The sequence below is a fragment of the Delphinus delphis genome, chromosome 12, assembly GCF_949987515.2.
Source record: "Delphinus delphis chromosome 12, mDelDel1.2, whole genome shotgun sequence".
Lineage (NCBI taxonomy): Eukaryota > Metazoa > Chordata > Mammalia > Artiodactyla > Delphinidae > Delphinus > Delphinus delphis.
Window position 1 is genome coordinate 1715281 of NC_082694.2, and position 26160 is coordinate 1741440.

Here is a 26160-nt window from a genome sequence, read left to right on the forward strand (position 1 = left end):
AGGGACTGGATCAACTCTTGTCCCTTTGTTATTTTACCGTCAATAATGTCTTGTTAATTTATTAAAAACTGTTTTCATTCTAAAATGTGTTTTGGAAATTTGACTAGTCAGGTAGTACCAGTGGAAAATACTAAAAATAACTATTTATAATACTTTTATGTGACTCATTTTTACTTCCCGATCAAAATATTTATCCACAGAGATTTTAAGTAAGCTTTTTGGCTGGTGTTCAGAAACACAGGAAATGAATAAACAAAAGTGGATATTTGATATGAACTTACATAAATGACAGAAATGTAACCTTGGTTTTATTAGTCAAAGTTTAAAGTTTAATCATAAAGGAGTACAAACCCTATCTCATTTTTTCTAAGCAAATTTTACACATCAATGAAACTGCTTCCTAAGCAGCATTTCACAAAAATTTCGATATGCTCTCCATTATATTAAAACCCCAAAACTACTTTCTTAGTATAGTTTTATAAAGATTAATTTTCATTAGAGTTCTGTAGTTGATGAAGTTCAGTTAGACGTGGCGGCACCCGCTCCCATCCCGACGGCAGCGCATGGCCGCGTGAAGGCTCTGTTCGCTTTCCCTCTGGGCCTGCGCGGGGCCCTGAGCCGGAGCTTCGGGGGCGCCTGGGTCCCAACAGCAGGTCCCAGCCCAGGCGGACACTCCAGGCCTCAGCCCACAACTCGTCTGCCCCTGCTCGGCTTCTCGCTTCTTCGTAACTTCGCCAGAGATGATGAGCGTTGTGTTTCCAGCAAACTTTCCCTCACGGTTCACTTTATCCAGATAAGAAATCCGGCCTCCCTTCTGGGGCTCAGGGGTCTTCCCACCTTATGCCGCCTTGCCTGATGCTTGGCCGTCTCTTGGCCCAGCGCAGTGTCACTGTCTTTCCTCTTTTTGTGCGTAGCCGTGACCACTGCTCTCTTTTCCCTCTGCTCTCACTCTTCTGTGCTGGCTCAGAGTGGGGATGTGCTCTCTGGCTCGTGTGACACACTGTGACGGGCTGGGGGGAGTCAGGGAGCTGTGTGTACAGTTAAAACCACACTAGGCCAGTTCTGGTGGGCTTCGTATCATTACGTGCTTTTCACTTTTTAAATGGTAAAAACACAGCCAGTGCTTGTGTGTTCATCCCGAGCCTTGGCTGTGCTCTTATACGGGGCCTCTTCCCACTGGCCAGAGCCACCTGTCACCACAGTGAGCTCAGTTAGTTGGCTGCTCAGAGTTTGGACTTGCTACGTGTCCTGTTAAGTCCCAGGGTCAGTCTTCAAAAGCTTACATTACCCAGAAAGTACCAGAGGAAGGGGGTCGTTAACGTTGTGTAGAACGCAGTCCCGACGTGCCCCGTGTGTCTGTTGGTGTTACCTTCACAGCCCAGGGTGGGGGGGAAGGGGCGGTTCGAGGCGCCAGACATGCCCCTCCCTTGCTGCAGGGTCCAGTCCCCGTCCCACATGTGGGCAAAGCTGTTCACTGCAGTGTAGTTCACTGTATTTAAAGACAGTGCATCCGCATGTTGTGTAGTTTACGGAACAGAGCGCTGTCCTGTAGATGGAGTGAGGCAGCTCACATTCTGCAGAAACAGTCTGCACCAGAGAGGTTTTTTTTTTTAAGAGGGAGTGTTCATTATTTATTTATTAAACAGAGTCACAGATTTATTTATTTTTGGCTGCGTTGGGTCTTCATTGCTGTGCGCAGGCTTTCTCTAGTTGTGGGACGCGGGCTTCTCTTTGTGGTGGCTTCTCTTGTTGCGGAGCACGAGCTCTAGGCCCGTGGGCTCAGTAGTTGTGGCTCGCAGGCTATAGAGCGCAGGCTCAGTAGTTGTGGTGCACGGGCTTCTCATCGCAGTGGCTTTTCTTGTTGCGGATCACGGGCTCTAGGCGCGCGGGCTTCAGTAGTTGTGGCTCGTGGGCTTAGCTGCTCTGCGACATGTGGGATCTTCCTGGACCAGGGCTTGAACCCGTGTCCCCTGCATTGGCTGGCGGATTCTTAACCACTGCGCCACCAGGGAAGTCCCCCCACCATAGATTAAATGGAAAGGAAACACCCGCTGCAGAGCATGGGTTATGTGCCATGTCTGTGAGCCAAAGAGACTGCACGTTCCCACCACACGCATCCTCTACCCCCAGGAGGTAGCCTCTGGGGAGAGCACTGCTGAGGTTGCAGGGAATCAGGGGAGGAAGGGAACGTACTTATTCTGCTCTGTGTTCTCATTGGCACCGTTTGCGTTTTTTCTTACTACATCCATGTTCCTGTTACTTTTTAAAAATGCCACGTTTCCTCCTTGCCTCGCACTGCCCTCCAGAGTAGGGCGGCAGTGCCCTTGAGGCGGTTGCTCGGAAATTAAATTCCCACAGCTTCTCTGGTACTGTCTTCCCCACTCCCTGCATCCAAGTGACTGAGTACTTGGTCTACACTTGGTACAGTAGAACGAACACCAGCTTTGCAGTCAGAGTAGACCTGTGCCTACAGCTTACTGGCTTGTACGGTTTAGGGTGAGTTACTTAACCTTTCAGAATCCTAATTTTCTTGTGCAGGCTGTGGAGTGGTAATGTGTGTAGCTCAGATCTGTCCTGAGGATCAAATAAGAGCACGTACTCCGTGAGCTGGCATGGTGATGGGCATGTGGTAGGGGTTCTATACATGATAATTTTTACATTTTTGTGTGTGTGGGTGTAAGTGCAATAATGTGTATCATGTGTTGACTATCACATATTACTTACCTGTGCAGATATCCTTCCAGCAAGAAAACCACAGTTTTAAACATGAGTCACTTGTGTAGATTACAAGTCAAAGCTTGGTGATAATGACAATATTGGAATTCCTTTTTAATGTAAGTACATTACTTAGATATAGGGTTTTTTGGAGTAATATCTGTGTTTTCTTTTTCAGCTCTTTCAGTCTCACATGGCAACAAAAACAGCACATATGTCCACACAAGTATTTGACAATGAAGAGAAAGTGAGTATATCTTTTAAGTAGACCCACCTTGTACTCTGGATGCCTCTGTGGTTTCAGAATAACTACTGAGAGACCTGAAAGACTTTTGTTCTACTTACCTTGAATATGAATTAACTGTTATGTTGATCCAAGTTAAAAATCAGTGACGAACTGCATCACAGTCGACTGTCCACAGCGTCTCTACCCTGCCTGACGTTAAGCAGATGCAGGTTCCAGCTCTGCCACGGCAGGCAGGGGGAGCCTGACACTGCTGTAGCTGGCGTCCTCACAGACCTTGATGATGACAGGGTGGGACGCCGCGGGACGGCCCTGTCAGCCTTCCTGAGTGCGAGGTCAGACCCTAGTGCTTCTGAGGGCTTTCTGAGTGCCTGCACAGGAGGGATGTGTTTGGGTAATTTGTATTAAAAGTTATATTTAGAAAGAGGGAGTAAATTTAATTTGGTGAACGAGGTGAGTTGTCGGTGTTTTAAAAGAGAAAACAGTAACTGTGAGCACGGGTCACGAGATCCCTTTCCTTTAGCTCCATGCTCCAGCAGCCTCTGCCTCCCCACACGTGCTGAGGTCCCCCCAGTTCTGACACTTGGTCATCTGGCCACCGAGCTGCCATCATTTTATCTCTGTTCTCTCATTGGTAGTTGTAGTCTGCTCCATCTTTATTTTAGCACCTCGCAGACTTTGAATTACTCTTAATCTGTCTTCTAGCACGTCGCTTTGCTGAAACTACTGTAATTGTTTAGTGACCGATGCACTGAGTGCTCACTGCTCAGTCCTCATTCTCTCCAGCCCCTCTTCTTCATTAAATGATGCTGACCACTCCCACATTTTTGAAAAGATTCTTTTATTTCCATGACATTAAAATCACATGCTTTAGAACCAGGAGGGATTCTATAGGCCATTTAGTTCAACTTTTGTGCTTCCAATAGAAACTCTAACAAATACTGTTCTAATCCTCTTGAACGCTCTCACGGCCAGCTGGGAAGCATAGTGTGTTTCTTCATTCTCTCTTCTTTTTAAATCACAGAGATAACAGGCTTACCTGGTAAAAGGGACTCGAAGGGCACAACTCGTTTGTGGACTAGTTTTCTGTTGCTCCGTAACAAATGGCACGGACTGAGCTGCTTAAAACAGCAGCTGTTGATTAGCGCCCAGCCTGCGGGTCGGGAGCGCCAGGCTGGCTCCCCTGGCTTCTCCACCCAGGCCTCACGTGCAGGAGGTCGGCTGCTGGTTCCCAGCTGGGACCGCACCCCACCCCACCCCCTACCCTTCCAGGTTGTCGGCAGAGTTCCGTTCTTTGCTGGCCGGTTCCTGCCAGCTTCTGGAGATCGTTCTTAGGTCCTTGCGACCCATACAGCAAGGGGAACTGGAAAGGCAAGGCCCCTTCATGCTTCAAATCCCTTCCACTCGGAAGTCCTCTGTCCCTTTTAAGGGTCCACCCTGGATAATCTCCCTTTCTAAGGTTAACTGATTTGGGACCGTAATGACATCTGTCAAACCCCTTCACCGCAGCACCTAGATTAGCGTTTGAATAACCAGAAGGTGTGGGTACACCGGTGCCAGCAGTCTTGGGGTCCTCGTGGGAACTCTCTCACCATATACAGTGACAAGCTCGTCTTTCTCACCTACACCTCCAGGTCCACTCCCAACAGTCTGTCACTACCCTTTGAGACATCTTCATCCATGTTCATATATATATGAGAATATATGAAAAGATTTTTTCTTTCTGAAACTGAAATCACAGTGAATAAATCACTGTTTAGATACTTAGCATTTGAGATTTCTCCACGTGTGGAATGTGTCAGTCGTTCAGGATTCCATCGTGTGGATTCACTACAACTTGTTTATCCATTTGCCAGTTGTTGGGCCTTTGCTTGTTTCTTGCCACTTCTGACTGTTTGGAGGAAAGCTGCTACGACCATCTGTGCGTCAGTCCTTGTGTGGATGGGTGCTCTATCTTGGGTGCTGGCAAGCGGGGTCTTTTGGCTGTGTGGTTATGTGTACTTAACTTTATAAGAAACCACTGCCCGCCTTCCAGAGCGGCTGTGCCATTTTGCATGTGCAGCAGCGAACTTATCAGAGTTCCCATCTTTGTTCATCATCTCCAACGCTTGATGTTATCAGCCTTTTAAATTTTTGCCATTTTAGTGGCTGTTCAGGGGTATCTTATTGTAGTTGTGCTTCACATTTTCCTGATACCTGTTAATAATGTTGCGCACTCTTTCATGTGCTCATTGGCTGTTTTGTTATCTTTTTTGTGAAGTGTCTGTTCAAGTGTTTTACCCATTTTTTTTTAAGTGGGTTGTCTTGTTATTGAATCTTACAAAATTCTTTATGTATTCTGAATACAAGTGCTTTGTCATATATATACTATTTTCTCCCAGTCTGTGACTTGCATATTCCTTGATAACTCTAAGTTTTTAATTTTGATTAAGTAGACAAATAGATAAATAATAGATTGTCACAATACCACACTCCTTGGTGATTGTAGCCTCAGATTAGATACTGTAAGTCCTTCAGCTTGTTCTTTTGTACAGTCATTCTAGCTGTTCTAAGTCTTATGCCTTCCCATATGAATTTTACCATCAGCAGTTTGTTACTGTATCGACAGCATATATTTGGGTCTTGCTCTTTTATCCAGTCTGACAATTTCCTTTTAATTGAAAAGTTTAGACCTACACTGTCTAGTATGGTGGCACTAGCCACATGTGGCTATTTAAATTTAAATTAGTTAAAATGAAATAAAATTTAAAAGTTCCTTCCTCGGTTGCATGCGTCACGTGCAGGTGCTCAGTGACGGCATGTGGCTGGTGGCTCCAGTTGGCAGCTCAGCCTTGTCATGGAAGGTCCTGTTGGACAGCTGGCTTAGACCACTTCTGCTTAATTATAGACGCAGCTGGTTTAAGTCTACCCACTGGCCATGTGTGTTCTTTTTTTTTACGTTTTTTTTTTGAATTTTATTTTATTTTTTTATACAGCAGGTTCTTATTAGTTTCCATTTAATACATATTAGTGTATACATGTCAATCCCAACCTCCCAGTTCATCCCACCACCACTTCCCCCCTTGGTGTCCATACATTTGTGGCCATGTGTTTTCCATTTGTCCCATTTGTTCTTTCATTTTTTTTTCTTTTCCTGCCTCCTTCTGGATTAATGGAGTATTTTTATGATTGCTTACTAGCTAACCCTCTTTGGTCTTTTATTTTTTTAAACAGTAATTGATGTGGGCTTTAACTTATCACTCACTGCCTTCAGTGTTGCAGTACTTCCTGTATAGTGTAGAAACCTTACGACAGTGTAACTCCATTCCCCTTCCCATCTTTTGTGCTGTCACAGTCATGCATCCTGCTTCTCCATGTATCATAAATCCTGTAATACACTGTTGTTATTGCTTTAAGCAGTCAATCTATATTTTCAAGAAATTAAAACAAGCAAAAAATTCTCTTACGTTTACCCATATTTTTACCTTTCTGACAGTCTTCATCCTTTTTGTAGATCTGAGTTTCTGTCTGTTGTCATTTTCCTTTCTCTTGGAGAACTTTTAGCATTTCTTGTCGTGTAGCATTTCTGGCCGTGCCATTTCGTAAATGTCATTTGTACATTTAGCAAATGTAACTGTCTTCATTTGCCTTCACCTGTGAGGGGTGTTTTCATTGGATACAGAACTCCGGGCTGTCACTTCTTCTTTGGCGCTTTACTGGTGCTGTTCTGTCGTCTTTTGGTGCGCGTCTTATGTTTTACTTGTCTGTAATACGCCTTCCCACCCCTGGTTGCTTGTAAAGCTTTCTTCATCCAACAGTATTTTCCTGTTTTGGAAAATCAAATATTTTTATGTCATAAGTAGTGCTGGACTCTCATCATAGGAAGATAATAAGAAATATGTGTTTTGAGGGTCTGGACACAGGTTTCTCACAAATTTAACCAGTTGTATCTTGGGGGAGGTATAATGATCAAAAAGTCTTTAATTTTTTTCTGATAAATTATGTTTATCTCTAATGTGCCTATATCCTGTTTTAGTAAGACTTTAAAAAACTGTTGCCGTTGTTTTTGTTTCCTTTCAGCAAAAAAAAGAAAATCCTCGTTCTTTAGCCATGTCTGGCCATGTTGGTTTTGAGAGTCTGCCTGATCAGCTGGTCAACAGATCAATTCAGCAAGGCTTCTGCTTTAATATTCTCTGCGTGGGTAAGTGCCAAGCCCCCCTAGATTCCTCCTTCCTGTTCCTGTGCTCACTTCCTTCTTGTCATGAGCAGCATAGTGCCCACATTAGCAACTTAAGATCATGATTACAGATTTTTTTCCAGTTATTTAAATTCTATCAGTTTTGGTTTTCTTAGCTCTACTGCTTTAAACTTTTTGTTTGTTCTTTAAACATTTCAGTGCTTTCTTCAGAGTTCTGAGTAACTTAGCACACGTGATTCATTTTTATGCTCTGCTGGTGACTCAGTGGACCAGCCTTAGCATGTATTTATTTCAGGGACAATCCAGCCTTTGAAGTATCTGAAATATTTGGGATCCGTGAAACCATTGTAAGAGTTTACTGTTCTGTTTTTCTTCATCCATCCTGTGCACCTGTGAAGATGTACCTGCATTTCTTTCAGGGGAGACTGGAATTGGAAAATCAACGCTGATTGACACACTATTTAATACGAATTTTGAAGACCATGAATCCTCACATTTTTACCCACATGTTAGGCTTAAAGCACAGACATATGAACTCCAGGAAAGTAACGTTCGATTGAAATTGACCATCGTGAATACAGTGGGATTTGGTGACCAAATAAACAAAGAAGAGAGGTACACGCTTTCCTCTTGTAATAAATAGGTTTTTCTTATTTCAGGATATCTGCCTTCTTGCCCTATGTGCTGTGATTTGATTTCCAACTGTGGAAACCCATGCCTTTCCTCCCAGACTTAAATTTTTTAAATAATTAAGCAATATTTTATTATTGTTAACAAATTGACATTTTTCTATCCAGTTGTCTAATTTCTTTAGAGTAATTTGAATCACATTTTTTAAGTGTGTGTTTCAGCAAAAATAGTTTTAGTTATTTCCTGATATGACAATTTGGTGTATATTAAGTGATTTTAACTAATTTTCAGGCAAGACTTGTCTTGTTGAGGAAAAAAAAAAACAACAAGGCATATATGGCAAATATATAATCGCCAAATCCATGGTGCATGAATTGTTTTGTGAAATTCTAACTAAATTAGCCAGGTACATTATTAAGCATTGCAGGAAAGGTTTGATAATGAAATTTTTATTTGTATTTTATATTAGGTCACTATTTTTGTCATTATTTCTACGGTATTATAATTATTCTTTTTCTTTAAATTTATTTATTTATGTATTTATTTTTATTATTTTGGGGTGGGGGTGCTGTGATGGGTCTTAGTTGAGGTACGCAGGCTCTTCGTTGTGGCGTGCGAGGTTTCTCTCTCTAGTTGTGGTGCGTGGGCTCCAGAGCACGTGAGCTCTGTAGTTTGCAGCACGCGGGTTCTCTCGTTGAGGTGCACGGGCTCAGTAGTTGTGGAGCGCGGGCTCAGTAGTGTGGTGCGCAGGCTTAGTTGCTCTGCGGCCTGTGGGATCTTAGTTCCCAACCAGGGATCGAACCCACCTCCCCTGCATTGGCAGGCGGACTTTACCATTGGACCAGCAGGGAAGCCCCTCCTATGGTATTATAAAGATTGATTATAGATTCTATATGAAATTTAAACTATAAAAGGAGGAAATAGACTAGGGCAAAGCAATGACTTTTTGTTCTTTCTCCTTTTTGAAAGTTATATATTTTCATTATTAGAGGTAGCTTCCTAGGTCCTAAAAGTTTGCTTTAGAGGGAAAATATGTTGCATCATTGACTGTCTTTATGTGTTAGCCTGTTCAGAACACTTGTGTGTTCTGCTTTAGATTTCAGGAAACAGTTTTGTGGGCTTTCTGGAGGAAGCAGGTCGGTGGAGGAGGCAAAGGCCTTTTCTGTGTAGAAATCACTTACATTTATTCTTAGATATTTGGTAGTTTTGATGATCTTGTAAATGGCATCTCTTACAAATATTTCATTTTCTATTTGGTGTATGGAAATGTAATTGATCTTGCATATAGCCACTTCTGTGAATTCTCTGATTAATTCCAATAACTCGTCTCTAAATTTGTTTAGGTTTTCTATGTATGTAATAGTATAATCTGCAAATAATGGCATATTCCTCCTTTCTAATTCTTTTGTTTCTTCTTTCTAAATAAGTTTTATTGCTGTATAATTTTTTTTTAATTTATTTGTTTTTTATTTTTGGCTGCATTGGGTCTTCATTGCTGCGCATGGGCTTTCTCTAGTTGCAGCGAGCGCGGGCCACTCTTCGTTGCGGTGCGCGGGCTTCTCATTGCAGTAGCTTCTCTTGCTGCGGAGCACGGGCTCTAGAGTGCAGGATCAGTAGTTGTGGCTCACGGGCTCCAGAGCGCAGGCTCAGTAGTTGTGGCGCACGGGCTTAGTTGCTCCGCAGCATGTGGGATCTTCCCAGATCAGGGATTGAACCCGTGTCCTCTGCATTGGCAGGCGGATTCTTAACCATTGCACCACCAAGGAAGCCCTACTGCTGTATAATTTACATAGAATAATACAATGCATTGTTTGCTTAAGTGTACAATTTAGTTACTTTTGACAAACGTGTAGTTCCTACCCACCACCACGACGGTTATAGGAAATGTCCACAGCCTTGAGGCCCCTCACGTGCCCTACAGCCCACTTCTTCCCCAGGGGCTCCCCCGGGGCGGTGCCTTCTCCTGGGGCGGGTGCTGTGGCTTCTCCCCGGCGCCCTCTGGTGAAGTCTCAGTACTTTGGCCTCCCTGAGCGCCTATCTCTCCTCCGTCCTCAGTGGGTCTGCCAGGCTTTGTGCCCTCTTTTGTGCTGGGCCCCAGAAACTTGTCTGCAGGCAGTGGGGCTGGGAGGCTGTAGACTCGCCTCATTCATCTCCCAGTGATCAGCATTTTTACTGCCTGTTGTCCTGTGTCTGAAACCCCCTTTCCATATATTTTGTCCGGGCTGGGGTGGGGGCGGGGGCGGGGTGTGGATCCAGTTGCTGCTCCTCCAGCATGGCTGAAGACAGTGGTCTTTATTTCCTTTCTCGCATTTTAATACCTGACTGCACTGGGACTGGCAGTACTCCACTAGAGTCAGTGGAGATAGTGGGCATCTTTGCCTTGCCCTGACTCCAAAGGGAAAGCTTCCTTTTTGCCCTGAATTGTGCTGCTTTCTTTTTTTCAGTTAGAATAAGGAAGTTACTTTATACTATTAGTAAGAGTTGTTTTTTAAAAATCATGAATACATATTATTATCAGGTATTTTTTGGATTCTGTGGAAAAGATTGTAATTTTTCTCCTTTAATCTTTAATAAGATGAATTACAGTAACTGACTTTTTATTGGTAAATTAACCTGGCAGTCTTGGATACCATTTGGTATTCTTTTTATATTGTGCTGTATCTGATTTTTTTTTCCTTTTAGTATTTTTGCATGTTATGTCTATAAGTGAGGTTTTCAACCAGTATCTTATACTTTTTTTTTTTTTAAAAATAAATGTTATGTTAGCCTTCTAAAATGAGTTTGGGGAGTTTTTCACTCTGTTTTTTGGGAAAATGTGTGTAAGATTAGAGTTATTCTTCCCTGGAATGATTGGTGGAACTTGCCAGTAAAACCATCTGGGCCTGGAGTTTTCTGAGAAGATTTTGAGTTATTAATTTTCTTTAATGATTATAGGACAATTTGGAGTTGCTTTTTGAGACAGTTTTGAAAAGTTACAATTTTCCAGGAGTCTGTTTCATCCAAATTCCCAAATATATTTACTTAAAGATGTTGATAATATTCTTCTAATATATTTTCATTGTCTTCATCATCCTTTCCTGGTACTGGTTATTTGTGCTTGTTTCTTTTCTCCTTGGTCAGCCTTGACAAAGTGTGGTAAGTTTACTTGGTCTTTTCAAATTTTGGCTTTGTCGATCCTATCAATTTTATACTTACTGTTTTTCCTATTTTATTAATTTCTGCTCTTATATCTGTAATTACTTTTCCTTGGATTTTGATCTAACTTTCTCTGATTTCTCACTGATTCTCAGCCTCATGTATTTAAGATTATAAATTACCCTCTAAGTATGGCTTTACCCATACTTACCCTCTAAGTGTGGCTGCATCCCACACATTTTGATATGTAGTATTGATATTTCCCATTTCCATTAACTTTTTCTTTTCTTTTATCCTGAAGAATAGACGCTTTTGTCACTGGGTAGCGACCTCTTCCTCTTTGAGGCTTCTGTGTTGTCAGAGGTCACTTCCTTGCGGAGGCGTGCTCTTCTTTTCCTTCACTCCAGCCTTTGGGTACTCTTGTACTTTAGGTGTGCTTCTGATCAAGCATATGGTTTTCCTTTTTAAAATTCACTGTGACAATATTTATTTTTAATTGTGTGCTTAGTCCATTCACAGGTAATATATTTACTGATATTTTAGGTTTAAATTTACCATCTTATTTTGAGTTTTCTGTTTGTCGCGAGTTTCACGTTTCTTTTTCCTTTCTTGCTTGATTTCTATTCTTGTAGCTGTTACCCTAGAAATTACAAACATAATCTCTAACCTAATCAAGGTTTGAGGTTAATTAATATTTGTACTTGTCCTCGATGATACAAATAGACAATAAAATGGAATTTTGAACAGTTAAACTGTTAACCGCCCCCCCACCCCTCCAACTTACCCTGTCATGTTTTCTCTCTCTTCTTCCTAACCACACAAGACAGTATTATTAACATGTTATATAGCCAGTATTTACTACCCTCTTAAACAAAATTTTCTGTTTTACTCTCATACTTGAAATTTTAGTTGGGTATACAATTCTGGGTGGGCATTTTTTTTCTTTCCTCCCACTGAAGATACCATTCCACTGTCTCCTGGCTTCTGTTTTTACTGCTGAGAAGGCAGCTGTGAGTCTGTCTTCCCCTTAAGAGTATCCTCCTTATTTTCCTCCAGTGCTTTTAAGATCTTTGTTTTTGTTGTTCTCCAGTTTTACCGTGATATATCTAGGTTTTATTTATTTATAATTTATCCTGATTGTGATTTGTTTGACTTCTTGAGTCTGAACAGTATCATCAGTTCTTTTAAACAATCTGAGACATCATCTCTTCAGATGCTGTTTCTGCCCCTTCTGAAACGGTGTTAAAATGTATGTTAGACCTTCTCATTATGTCTTCTGTGTTTATTAATCTCTCTTCCATAGTTTTATCTTTTTTTTCTTCTCTCTATTGTTTTCTGGATAATTAGTTTGGATTTATCCTCCAGTGTACTGATTCTCTCTTTAGCTGTGTCCAATATGCTTTTAAACTAATCCATGAGTTTTTCATTCTGGTTATTATAGTTTTCAAATCTGTACATTCTGTGTGGTTCATATTCATATCTGTAGGATCACTTTTTGTTACTTTACTATTCCCAGCACGTATATTCAAGTTCACCTTTATTTCTATTTCTTTTGTCTCTATTTTGTAACTATATCTTATAATTCCAGTACATTGCAATTTTGCAGTTATTGTACTGATGTTTGTTTTTTCCTTTGGTTCTTATTCATTGTGCCTTTTCTCCCCTATATGCTTGGTTGTTTTTTTATTGGAGTTCTCATGATCTTTGAAAAGTTATTTGTGGAGATACTCAGAACAGATTTGGATTTGCTTACATTAGGTCCCTCTGGGTGTTAATACTCAGGATCCTAGTTTCGTGGCTTGAGGTTCTCAGAATCAGAGGCCATGTGTGAACCCGGGCCGTGGATTCCTGCGAGGGCTGACCCTGTGGCCACAAGTTCTTGAGGCTGGTTCTCCCTCTCCGTTTATTTTCCCAACTTCATTTAGCGCCAGGGCAACCTTCCCTCACATCCTTGGGGAGGGGGGAGGAACTGCGGGTTTACTTCTAGCTCACTCCCGCACTGAAGGCGTAGATCTGAGGACCTCAGCCCAGTGTGGGGAGGCAGTCTCCTGTGTGGACCTGGACTTCGCTTTCTTCCTTCTCGTCCCGCAGATCCTTCGGGAGCAAAGCCGAAGAACCACATTGACAAACTGGCCTCAGGATGAAACTAGCACTGATGCTTTTAGTGCAGGGGCTGGTACACCTTTTCTGTAAAGGCCAGAGAAGTAAATATCTCAAGCTTTGCAGAACCTACGGCCTCTGTCCAAACTACTCTGCTTGTAGCGAAAAAGCAGCCTCAGACTATGAATAACAAAGGAACGTGGCTGGATTTGGCCCATTTACCAAGCCCGCTCTGGTCCTCTGCTCACCTCCCTGTTTCTACTCTCTTCAGTTTTGAGGTGGTTACTTCCTTACCCTTTATGAGTACTTTGAAAAAGGAGGTGGTTTTTGTATTTTAAGCCAGTGTCTTTCATTTCATTGAAGACTGAACCTGCAAGGTACTGGAAACGGAAGCCTAGAGGAAAATACTGTGGAAGAATTTCTAATGTTATTATTATTTATTTAACAAAAAATGTTTATGGTTTTCATTTATGACAGGCATTATGCAAAGCATTCAGATAGAGGAGTGTTTATGGCTATTTATAATTGATCTATTTTAAGTCATTAATAGAAGCTTCTTTGGAAATTTTATGTTAAATATGTACTTACAGATTAATTTTTACTGTTTTATTATTTTGGGGATGGCATCACGTTGGGTCACATTTAGACCAGTTTCCCAAGGATGGTGTCCCCGATAGTACATCTGATGTGGTGAAGGTGTGCTGTTGTGTTGTTGTGTGGAGAGCACAGAAGCGTACGGTCCCGTCTCTGTCCCCAGCTGCGTGCCCGTGTGCCTGGGGACAACGGGGGTTCTATGAGTTTGAAAGAAGGAGGTGATGATCCTCGAGGACTGGCAGGGCCAGGCGTTCCGCTGAATGCACGTTTATTAGTACTGCAGCTGCACAGTTACTGACTGCTCTGTTTAGGGGCTACAGGGATAAGTGTAAAGGTGTCCAGGGAATTTGATAGAGGATCCGTTTGCTGCTTTTTTCACTTGGAAGCCCAGATTTGCCTGATGAGAATAGTTACGCATAGAAAGTTGAGGTTCACAGGCGGTGATTTAGCGTACCAAAATGAAGTGGACCGTTCACAAACTGTTGTCTGCAGTGCATCGTGCTGTGAGCTGCACCCTGAAGGGTGAACAGCCTGGAACAGCTGTGGGGGCAGATGCACCAGGTGGGAGGAGGGTCCAGGCAAGGACTCACGTGTCGGCTGCCACGGGCTTTCCCTTGCTTGTAAGTAAGTAAGGTCATGCCTGCGCTGACCAGTTAGCGCTTCCACGTGGGTATGCACTTCCTCCTTACTACGTTAATGCTTTCCACACCTCACGATCCGATTTCAGCAGCAGGGAGTCATGGAATTTGACTTAAGTATCTTTTAAGTTGTTGATACTCGTGCCTTCTCTCAGCAGAATAACATGCCATGTTCAGTTTGGTTGCAATTAGATGCAGCCTGGCAAGTGTGGGAAGCCGTGCCAGAAGGGCTCCAGTGTGTGAATGAGTGTGAGAGGGAATTAGTGTACGATCAGTGTTGTTTCTATAAAATGGTTTAAAGCACAGGTTGTTCTGATGGTTTCAAAGTACTGCCTTTGTACCTGCACGTTTGCACATTGTTTTATTACTTAAGTTATCTGTTTAGCATAGATAGCAACTGTTCACTGGTGAAAATACAGATCTCAAACTTTAGATTTATGCATATACCTTATTAAGGTATCATGAATATATTGTATTAAATATTTAAATAATTGTTTTTTCAGCTACCAACCAATTGTTGACTACATCGACGCTCAGTTTGAGGCCTATCTCCAAGAAGAGCTGAAAATCAAACGCTCCCTCTTTAACTACCACGACTCTCGCATCCACGTGTGCCTCTACTTCATCTCCCCGACAGGCCACTCTCTGAAGACACTGGATCTCTTGACCATGAAAAGCCTGGACAGCAAGGTGGGTTTGGAAAAGGACCAACCATTGTGCTTCAGTTCATTTTAATAGTTCCAAGTTCATTCACTTGGGAACTATTAAAGTATCTTTATGATATATACATATGTCATAACTCTTATTCTGTGCATTTTAAAAACATTTGATAATTTTCAATTTTAGGATGTTTTCCAGAGAAATTCAGTTTGGGAGATGAGATGCAAAGAAAAAGCATTAACATAAAATTTTAGTCCTTTTTTAGTGATTAAATTGCATGCCAGAATACGGGTATTCATTTTCACCTAACTATAGAATTTATTTGACACTAACTTTACTGTATGACATGTTAAGTGAGAAGCAGCTCACTGATGAAGATCAAGGTCTAAAGTCTCACCACATATTACAGTAAATTACATTTTTATTCCAACCGTATCCAGAAAACCTATTTTTGAATTTCTGAGCCAATGAGCTATGTATAAGTTCAGGGAGCTGTAAAATATAGTATCTACAAAGTAAGTCACTTCAGAGTTTTTTTATTTCTTTAAAAGACAGTTAAAGACTACTGTCTTATACTAAAAAAGTCTCCAGGGTTCTCCTGTGACCTCTGATGGTGTGAGGGATGCAGCTCCGTTACCTGGCTGAGCATTTCGTGAGCTAGGACTGGGAAAGCAAGGGCATCTGGCCACTGCTGCTTTCTGTACGGAAGTCGGCGTGGAAGGCACGCGGGCCAGCGGGTGCAGCGTCGGTGCAGAGACGGGCTGGCTTCTGACCAGTGCCACAGTCCCCAGGCTGTGACGGGCCTGGAGGAAGCTGATGTGAGAGTCTGTTCACCTGATCGGATGTTCTGACCATTTAGCCGGTTGTTTTCATAGTTGAGTCTGATACAGGAAACCCATCTTATTCAAGGGACATAAACGCAAGAGCGCACAGCTCTGTCTCAGGCTGCGCTTGTCTGGTGGCGGCAGAGGTGCCTGCAGTACTCGCTCTGCCACCTAATCGCCCCTTGTTCCTGGCAGGTTTCTCCCCTCCGAGCGTCCGTCTCCCTGCCTCTCAAACCAGAACCAGGAGAGTATCTACCTCGAAGGCAGGTGTGAGGGTGGACTAAATCGACAGTGTGTCTTGTTCTTACTACAGGGCTCCACGGCTCCCTCCACGTGGAGAGTTACCTGCTGTGCGGGTGGTGCCACGTCCCCCTCCGCCAGGGCCACTGTCGTGGCTGGGCCAGCCCTCTTGGTTCTTAGGGTCCCAGGATGCACATCAGCAACAAGCCTCAGGGGACTCCGAGGAGCAAGGGTTGTCCCTACGGGTCCTGAGGGCACACAGCACACTCAAGGCCACACGGTGGGGTGGGAGTGGGGGGGAGGGAGGGAGGGGTCGTGAACCTGGGCTCAGCCTCTATCAGGGTCTGAGGGTGAGGCATCTGGGGTTTCACAGGTTCCCCCTTTGGTGGTGACTTTAAAGCACTAGCGTGCAAATTGGGGCTGGCAAGGGAGAGGCAGGTTGCTCCAGGCTCGGCCATCTAGGGTTTCTGAAAGGGGGTCCTCCAGGCAGGGCTGCCCGGTTCCTTACCTGATGGTAGCCAGTAGCTATGTCCGCAGCTGCCGTGGGTTTATTCGAATGGATGTCTTTGAAATAGATGCCTCAGCAAAGGTCAGTTTCAGGCGCGTATGCTACAATCAAAAAGCTTAACGTCATGTATGTACACTGGCCTGCTTCTGCTATTAATAGTGGAATCAATTAGAAGTTACTAACTTGGCATAATTTATTGAATATCTATGTATCAATATTATATGATACCAAAATCAAGAATTTGGCATCAAATTTTTATATACTTTGACTAACTTATCTTCAAAGCTGTTTACCCACAATTGCTGAAAAGTTTATTTCATGGATAGTTGGAAAAATCTTTACCTCCTTTGGAACGTATTTAAGACCAATAAATCCAAATGCACACAGTAAATCAGTGTGAAATTGGAGAAGAAAATGCATCTAAGAATAGAAAAGGATTACGATATTTAGTTGCCACTTGCATTCTGAAAATTACATTGATAGCTCACTCTCTGGGCACACATGACTACTTAGCCTGAAGTCTTTCACTAAAAACGAACTAATAACCCAAAAGACCTATAAACCCCTGAATTTGTGGAGATATCACTCTTTGGTGGGGACGTTAATCATACAGAACTAGCGTCGCAGGTCAGTTGGTCTTCAGGACCCCACATCTCTTCCTCTCAGGCCAGTGATAGGACTTTTAAATAATGCTGAGAAAGGGGGACTTCCCTGGTGGCACAGTGGTTAAGAATCCACCTGCCAGTGCAGGGGACACAGGTTAGATCCCTGATATGGGAAGATCCCACATGCCACGGAGCAACGAAGCCCGTACGCCACAACTACGGAGCCTGCGTTCTAGAGCCCCGCGAGCCACAGCTGCTGAGCCCATGTGCCACAACTACTGAAGCCCATGCACCTAGAGCCTGTGCTCTGCAACAAGAGAAGCCACCGCAATGAGAAGCCCGTGCACTGCAACGAAGAGCAGCCCCCGCTCACCACAACTAGAGAAAGTCAGCGTGCAACAATGAAGACCCAACGCAGCCAAAAATAAAATAAAATTACTTTAAAAAAAACAATGCTGAGAAAGTTATTCCTTTGAGTCGTGAACGTTTTTAGTTGGTATTCGTAAAATCTCCTTCTTTCAACATCTGGGTAAGAGTCTGACAATGGGGTGCAGGTCAGATGAAGTCATTGGGAAAAGGGACCTGCTTAAATGAGAGGCAGAAGGAGGCCCTTGGCCTGTTCCGTAGGTCTGCTGAGATCAGTCACCCTGATTAATTAGTGCTTAGAGTATTAAGAAATAAAAAATTCTTAATAATTATGCAGTGGATTTCAGCTCACGGCTTACATTTTATTTATTTTGTGTATGATGGAATTGTCAGAGACTGAGAGAAGAAAATGTGAGATTTCTAAACCTGAATTCAGATGAAAGATGAACTTTATAAGAGCTGTGCTTTATTTATTTATGTATGTATGGATGGATGGATGGATGGGTGGGTGGATGGCTGCGTTGGGTCTTCGTTGCTGCGCATGGGCTTTCTCTAGTTGCGGTGAGCGGGGGCTACTCTTCGTTGCGGTGCGCGGGCTTCTCATTGCGGTGGCTTCTCTTTTTGTGGGGCATGGGCTCTAGGCCCGAGTTCTCCAGTAGTTGTGGCTCGTGGGCTCAGTAATTGTGGCTTGAGGGCTCTATAGCGCAGGCTCAGTAGTTGTGGCGCATGGGCTTAGTTGCTCCGCGGCATGTGGGATCTTCCCGGACCAGGGCTTGAACCCGTGTCCTCTGCATTGGCAGGCGGATTCTTAACCACTGTTGTCACCAGGGAAGTGCCAGAGCTCTGCTTTTTAAAAGCAGTTATTGTAAGGCCAGCATTTGTAGGAGTGGTTGTATACGATTATCTGGTAAAAATGAAGCCAATGATTCTACGTCAGGAGTTGGCAAGCTTTTCCTGTGAAGGGCCAGGTAGTAAGTACTTCAGGCTTCGCAGGTCGTGGGCCTCTGATACAACTACTCACTTCTGCTATTATAGAATGAAAGTGGCCATAGGAAATATGTAATGTGTAATGAATGGGCCTAGCTGTGTTCCAGTAACTCTTTATTTATGTAAACAGGGAGTGAGTGGACTGTAGTTTGCCTGTCCTCTGATCTAGGTCAAGGAAATTTGTCAGGGACTGAGTGGTTTTGAATGCAAAAGCTTCAGGATTAAAAAATAAATCCTCAATCATGAGATTTTGTTTCTCTTTATTCTTAATAGGTGAACATTATACCAGTGATTGCCAAAGCAGATGCAATTTCTAAAACTGAATTACAGAAGTTTAAGATCAAGCTCATGAGTGAATTGGTCAGCAATGGTGTTCAGATATACCAGTTCCCAACAGATGATGAAACTATTGCTAAAGTCAATGCTTCAATGAATGTAAGCTCTTAACTGAATATTATTTCTGTTTTACATATGAAAAAAGTGATTTATAAGTAAGTAACGCTGCTACTAATGTATTTTCACTTCTGTCTTCCAAAACAAGGTGAATTTTGAAAGAGTCCAGTATAGGGAAATGTTTTATTTTCTAGAGTTGGAAAAGTATAATGAGAATATATTTTTGAGCATTTTTCTTTCCTTCCTACTTTCACCTAAATGAAGTGATACATCTGTGAGACCGGGCTTCATCTTTTGTGGAACCATATTTAATTGCCTTAGAAAGATTCCTTTCTGTCCTGTCTTTAAGAACATGAGAAGACATTACGGCCTCCCTCAGAATGCTTTAGGATCCTAAAATCTTTAAGGAGAGCTTTCTAATCTGGTACTGAAGCTCGTTCTCCCTTACAAGGTCACAGGTACATATGAAATATTCACATAATTTTTTAATATTTTAATACAGAATATATTTAGTATATTTTAATTATACATAACTTAGTGTGACTGAGGATGACTAAGTTCTTTGTGTTACTTGAGGCTACCAGATTTCTTAAATACTTGGTTATATTTTGACGGATCACGGGTTTTGGAGTCAGACTTTACCATGTGTTCTTGTGGGAATTATTAACCTCCCTGAGACTGTTAACTTATCTATGAAATTGGGTTAATAATACCTGTCTTAAGGGTTGTTGTGAGGATACAGCTTTGTTCACTGCCTGACACAGTGACATTCGGTACCTGTTTGTTCCATTTCTCCCCTTTTTTCTGATTTTTTCATACTTTGTTCATATTAAGATACTTAAATATATAGAAAGCTGACTAGTGTAAAGGGAAGTGATATTAATTTCTGTGTGTTAAATTGTCTTTATATCTAATTTGTTTTTTGTGCCCACCTGGAATAAGTTTTCAGAGGGGTACAATTAAGAGACTAAATATTGTCAATTATTAAATATTAAACATGATACTGTTTACATTAGACTTTTCCCCTACATTAATCCTCAGCTTCAGACAGGACGGTCTACTCACTGCTATTAAATCCAGCTATTGTATCTTTGTTCAAAATCTTCTCCTTACTATGCTAGTTCTTCCTATTCTGCTTGATCCGTCTCCAGTTTGGGTTGTGTCTTCCTGCCCAAAGAGACCTCTCCCTCCTCTAAATTTCTATAACATTTGTATTTAGCATTAGTTTGGGACTTAAATATTATTTTATATTTGTGTTATATATGTAGATATACACTATATATATACACTTTGGTTATATGGGGGGTGTGTGTGTGTGATTTCCTCAACGTTATCTTTGTCTTTTAGGACCAAGATAATAATGAGGGAAATGATACCTGTGCTAGAATTCTGTTTTTGTATTCTTGCAGCAAAATAGGAATACGTGTGGGGCATGCTCAGTAAATAATTCTCTCTCTAGGGCCTGAAGATGACTCTGTAGAACAGTTGGCATACACGTGAACAGCTGTGAACACATATTCACAGGGCACATTTTAAAAGCTGAGGCACAGCAGATCATTTGGCTTTAACACATTTGTTATTTAGTAAATTTTCTCTTCTCTGTTTTTACTGGTATGAGATGTGATTGATGTCCTGGCTCCTTTCCAGGGACACTTGCCGTTTGCTGTGGTAGGAAGTATGGATGAGGTGAAAGTTGGAAATAAGATGGTCAAAGCTCGCCAGTACCCTTGGGGCATCGTACAAGGTAAAGGAGATAAACGAGGATATGTGCGCTGCCTGACAGCCTGAAAGTTGAATTTAATGTGTTCTAGGAGGTGATGCTGATTTGGGGTTATGATTGGCTGTCAGAAGGGTTGGCTCTGTTCTGTTTTAGCCACGTCTGCAGAGGCGCAAGGCACAGCCTCCCTACTTCCTGTCTTAGATCACGTTACCTGCCCAGGTGCACCAGGACGTTCAGAAGGTGGGAGTCACTGGTCGGGTACTTTGAACAAAATTTGAGCGTAAATAGTATTGTTTAAACATAGTACGTAAACTAAGTACTAGATAATTCTGTGACACAATAAACCACTTTGTAAATTTATATATTTTTACTCATCAAAGTATTGCCAACTATTTCCCAAAAAAACCAGTCAGCCAAGTAATAATTTTTAGCATTTGTCTAACTCTACAATGAGTAAGTAATTAGCACTTGACTGGCTCATTCATTCATGATGCCAACTAATGGGGAATGGATTACCCCTGCTGGTACTGGTTTCCCAGTGCTGCTTTGTGTGTGTGTGTGTGTGTGTGTGTGTGTGTGTGTGTGTGTGGTACGTGGGCCTCTCACTGTTGTGGCCTCTCCCATTGCGGAGCACAGGCTCCGGACGCGCAGGCTCAGCGGCCATGGCTCACGGGCCCAGCTGCTCCGCGGCATGTGGGATCTTCCCGGACCAGGGCACGAACCTCTGTCCCCTGCATCGGCAGGCAGACTCTCAACCACTGCGCCACGAGGGAAGCCCCAGTGCTGCTTTTTTTAAGTTGACAAATTTTGTAATTAGTGGAAAATATTGACAAAACTTAACATTTTTAATGTATAGAAAATATAAAGGCAATAATTGTACTTAAGACTATTGATCACAGTAACACATGTGACGCAGAATCACAAATGTGGCATGGTGTGACAAGCATTTGATGTTTACAGCAGGCACAGGTGGTGTTCTCGAGTGTGCAGAATTTACCACCTTGAAGTTTTAGTGAAAAAATATTACATACTCTTTCCAGGCAGTATGTGAAACGTCCTAAGGATGGTTTATAAACTGTTAACAAAATACTAGTGAAATGATTGGAGCACATGGTACAGAATAGAATGTATTTCTTTCCTATTTCCTGTTTATCCTTGGCTACTAAATTTAAGCAAACCTCTGTTAATCAATATCGCCTATAATTCGGTGTGTGTAATACAAGAATTGCTTCCTTGGTTACTTGTATGAAACAACCATAGCTGTTAAATCAGACTGATCATTTCGCTGTTTGGGTTATTTCAAATGTGTTTTCATTTACTCGTCCATTGAACAAATACTAATTATATGTCAGGATTAAACATCGATATTGCTGTTTTCTGTTTTCCGGCTAGTGGAAAATGAAAACCACTGCGACTTTGTCAAGCTCCGGGAGATGCTCATTTGTACGAACATGGAGGATCTGCGAGATGAGACGCACACGAGGCATTACGAGCTGTACCGGCGCCGCAAACTGGAGGAGATGGGCCTCACAGACACGGGCCCAGAGAACAAGCCGCTCAGGTGAGCAGCCAGGGAGGGAGGTGGGGTGGGCCTCTCCGTCTGCCCAGGATGACAGAGAGTCTCCCACATCGGGAGGTGGCGCCACCTGCTACGATTAATGACTCTGCTCTCCGTGCCGCCCTCGGAGGTCTTTGTCCTTACCCGACTCAGGGAGTTCGAGTAGAAGGGAGGACACAGGGCAGAAGCCCAGGATTTCAGCATCTGCTGAAGTGAGTAACCAAAGGAAAAATCTCTCATTACTTGGTTTTATTTTTGTATTTATGTGAAGAAGGTGAAAGAGTATTGATTATTATTTTAAAAACCTGGACTATGAATCATATTAACTACAAAGCTGTTGTTTTTTATCCTGATGAAAGTTTTGGAATGACTAAACTTAGGAAAATATCTTGTAAAGGAAGCACTAGTTACGGGCCAGCTCTGGTAAAGCGATGATTTTCTCTGCTGAAGAGAAAGCATCTAGCATTGGCTTCCCTTCGTGTTTCCCAGGAGGCTTCACTTCTCGCTCTTTCAAGTCTGTGGGTGGTGAGGGGTCCCCACGTGCCTGAAGGAGACGCGGATCCTGAGTGACAGCAGGCGGGGCGGCCTTGCGTGCTGGAGGAGAGGGATTCAGGTGCCTGGTGGCTCAGTCATCAGTCACCTGTGGAGGACTCAGAAATGCAGGTTCGCAGTTTCCGGGTATGGAGCCGAAGAATCACATTTAAATGAAAATTCCCACTCAGCCCTTCAGCAGACACTTCCTGCTGGTCACTGGCCAGGTGTGCACCGTGGGTGCAGAGAGGAAGATGCTCTTGCCCTGTGTGGTGATCAGGGTCTGGGGGAGTGAGGAGGCCCGGGCAGGAGGCTGCTGTGGGCATCCAAGTACGAGCAGACAGGGGCCTGTGCTGGCGTGGCAGTGGCGGAGGTGGTGAGAAGCATGGCTACCACATGGGACTGGAAGGTGACGTCAACATGACTCTCTGATGGTCTGGATACGGATGTAAAGGAAAGAGGAAGCCAGGGTGGTAGCTGCAGTTACTGTTTTCCACCTGAGAACCTGGGTGAACGGTGGTGATGTTCATTGTTATGAGCAAGACAGGGGAAGGGGTAGACTTCCTGGTGGGTAACTGAGAAGTTTGGGACATGTTACATTTCAGTTGATTATTAAATCTTCAGGTGAAGACTTAGAGGAGGTTATTTCATAAACGAATCTGGAGCTCGGGGAGAAGTGAAGGCTGAGATGATACTTTGGAGTCAGCAGTGAATAATACTGCATCTAGTGTTCGCAGTGCTCTAGGCTAAGTGCTGGTGAGGTAATACTGAAGGAGACTAGTCCTGGCTGTCATGGGGTTTATATTCTCACGGGGAGGGAGGCCAAAACCAAACAACTAATTGCACAATGAATTATGGTTGTGAAATGTGCACAAAAGGAGAGGTGGTGTATCATGGGGGGAGGGCATCTGGATTTAATCTGGAAAATTAGGGAAGGCTTCCTTGAGGCACTTATTGTTCTGAGCTTTTACTACCTGGGGAAAACAGAGGAGACATATGCAGAGACCTGGAAGGCAGAGAGAGAAAGGCACCTTTAAGTCTCTGCAAGAAGGTCGGAGGAGCAGGGCAGCCTGGTGGGGATTTGGTCTTTGTCCTCGGGGAAAGACACAGAGTTTGAAGCAGTGATACCGATACGGTATTTGCACTTAAAAGATCACTCTTGGCTGCAGTGTGAGGGAGGGGTCGGAGGGTGTGCAGAGGTGCTGAGGAGCTAAGTACCAGCAGCAAGGACAGAACTGGGCGTGTCTGAGAGGCGCCTAGAAGATAACAGTGAAAGAACTTAGTGACTGTTCAGATGCAACGAGGTAAAGGAGCAGAAGATGCCAAAAGAAGACTTCTGCTGGCCTGGATCAGTTCGGCAGGCAGCTGTACCCCTCACAAGGTAGTGTCTCTGGAGGCGCACTGGCTGCTCCTTGGGGCAGGATGGAGGTCGTTAGCTCAGCTGGGACCTGGGGACTTAGAGTTTCCTCTGAAACATCCAAGTGACAGTGTCATGTAGGCACTTTGGCTATTTATCTGGAGCTCAGAGGAGAGACGAGAGGGCTGGGCCAAAGGGATGAACTTCAGAGTCACAGACGCTAAGAGGTGGTTAATTGAATACTGCGTATGGGTGAGATGCCTGGAGAGAGAAGTACATTTGGAAAGAAAGGTGCCTTGGAAACAGCCTTGAGTCCGTTGAATGTGTGTCAGCAGAAGCAGCAGACAGAAGCGGTTGAGAAGCCTAGGGTAGAGGAAGGAGGAAACCAGCAGGGTCGTGTCGCGGAAGCCAAGTGAAGAGGGTCTCAAGAAGGAAGGGAGAGGTGGCCGTGTTGAAAGTGAGAGGGTTTTGCTGTGGAAGTACAGCAGTGTGATACAGTCCAGTTGCTCCCTTGACCGCTCTTTGACAATAATGAGGAACACGCCATCTGAGTCAAAAAGGATGGCACAGGCCAGGGCGTGCAGTTTTTTTTTTTTTTTTTTGGCGGTACGCGGGCCTCTCACTGCTGTGGCCTCTCCTGCTGCGGAGCACAGGCTCTGGATGCACAGGCTCAGCGGCCATGGCTCACGGGCACAGCCGCTCCGCGGCATGTGGGATCTTCCCGGACTGGGGCACGAACCCGCGTCCCCTGCATCGGCAGGCGGACTCTCAACCACTGCGCCACCAGGGAAGCCCAGGGCTTGCAGATTTGAAGGGAGAAAACCAGTTTCATTCATGAACAAACCATTTCCAGCCTTCCTTCCAGGAAGGGGGATGTCCAGCAGGCCCAGCTTAGGACACGTGCCCGTGTTCTGGCTGGGTGGGTGTGAGCCTGACTGCCCGTCCCACCAGAATGCATCCCGCGGGAAGAAGTAGCTCTCCAAAGGTAACCAGAATAATAATACAACAGGAGAGAGAGATGGTGGGCGGGCACTCAGAACAGCCGTTTTTTAGCATTTCCTCAGTTGGGGAGCGTCTGCCCACTGGACAGGTGAAGAATGGAAAACTGGGAAAGGAGGCTCTTCAGTGGAGGCCAGGTTACAGAGTGGGCAGGAGCAGTGGCTGCAGGTTGCTTGCAGAGGACAAGCAAGAAGGCCGGGGGCTCGAGCTCAGTGTGAGGGAGGCCCTGCCCACCTGCCTGGGAGCTGGTGGCCCCCTGCTCTGCCCAGGCCTGCAGTCCTGATGAGATGGGATTCCCTGGGTCAGGCGCAGCAGAATCTTCTCTCCTCTTGGTGCTTTCTCATTTGTGAATAAATTATTTGATGAAATTCCTGTAGTTCTTTATAGCCCGAGGTCTAGGAAGGTTTCACCAGTGTGGTTTAAGAACTTGTACTGTTTTCTTGGGAATCCTCCCACTTAATTTGGGATGTGTACAACAACAGTCACTGTAATTTGGTTGGCACGTAAACTCTGTCCCTCAGTATCGTATCTATCAATAAGAACAGTTAGTTACAGGAGCCTGGTAGGCTGCGCTCTGCTCTTTATGGCCCGGCCTTTCTCTCTGCAGCCCCGCAGTGTCTCCATCTCTGTTTCACTTGAACGGTTGTGCTGAGTCATGGTTTGTGTCCCCACGTACCCACACCCATCTCATGCTTGTCATGAGGTCCAGGGGGTCAGCATTATGTGTACCCCTGTAGTCTTAATTAACTGATGTTTACTTATTTAAACTTCATGAAACATGCTTTTATCAACCTCAAATCCCCAAGTTATTTTAGATGAACAAAACCAGTCTCGTTTACCATCACTGAAGTGCTCTGGGCCCTCAGAGTCTGGAAGGGAGATTTGTGTGGTATTTTAGAGTTTCTTAAGTGTTTGGCATAATTTTTTGTGTCATAACCTTTGTGTCTTTCTGCACTTGGTCTGTGGTGGACGCTCATCAGGCCTGTGAGAGCTGCACCTGGAGCTCAGGGAGGTCCTGAGTGAGGGGGACGCAGCGGTTTTCCTGATGGGCACGAGCAATCAAGGATGCATTTTCTTCCTCTTTCATTTTCAGCTCTGCCTTCAATCAGTGACGTTTGCAACTAGGGTAGGATGCTGCATTAACTATCACGGCAGCAGGAGAGCTCTTTTTCATTCTCA

At 43.8% G+C, this 26160-nt stretch overlaps 1 protein-coding gene and 1 long non-coding RNA gene across 3 annotated transcripts in view; one reads left to right on the top strand and one right to left on the bottom strand.

Annotated features, from left to right (window-relative positions):
* SEPTIN10 (septin 10) overlaps positions 1–26160 on the top strand; it is a 54222-nt gene that overhangs the window by 18662 nt on the left and 9400 nt on the right. The window contains exons 2-8 of the mRNA XM_060027182.1: positions 2894–2962; positions 7019–7139; positions 7556–7751; positions 14737–14923; positions 18697–18858; positions 20464–20560; positions 21929–22097. Coding sequence (XP_059883165.1) covers positions 2894–2962; positions 7019–7139; positions 7556–7751; positions 14737–14923; positions 18697–18858; positions 20464–20560; positions 21929–22097 — 1001 coding nt within the window. The remainder of the gene's footprint in view (positions 1–2893; positions 2963–7018; positions 7140–7555; positions 7752–14736; positions 14924–18696; positions 18859–20463; positions 20561–21928; positions 22098–26160) is intronic.
* Positions 14930–26160, bottom strand: part of LOC132435157 (uncharacterized) — a 33014-nt gene continuing 21783 nt past the window's right edge. For both annotated transcript variants that reach the window (XR_009521493.1, XR_009521492.1), the window contains exons 4-5: positions 16466–16566; positions 14930–16205 (exon numbers count right to left, since the gene is read on the bottom strand). This is a non-coding gene — a long non-coding RNA (uncharacterized lncRNA). The remainder of the gene's footprint in view (positions 16206–16465; positions 16567–26160) is intronic.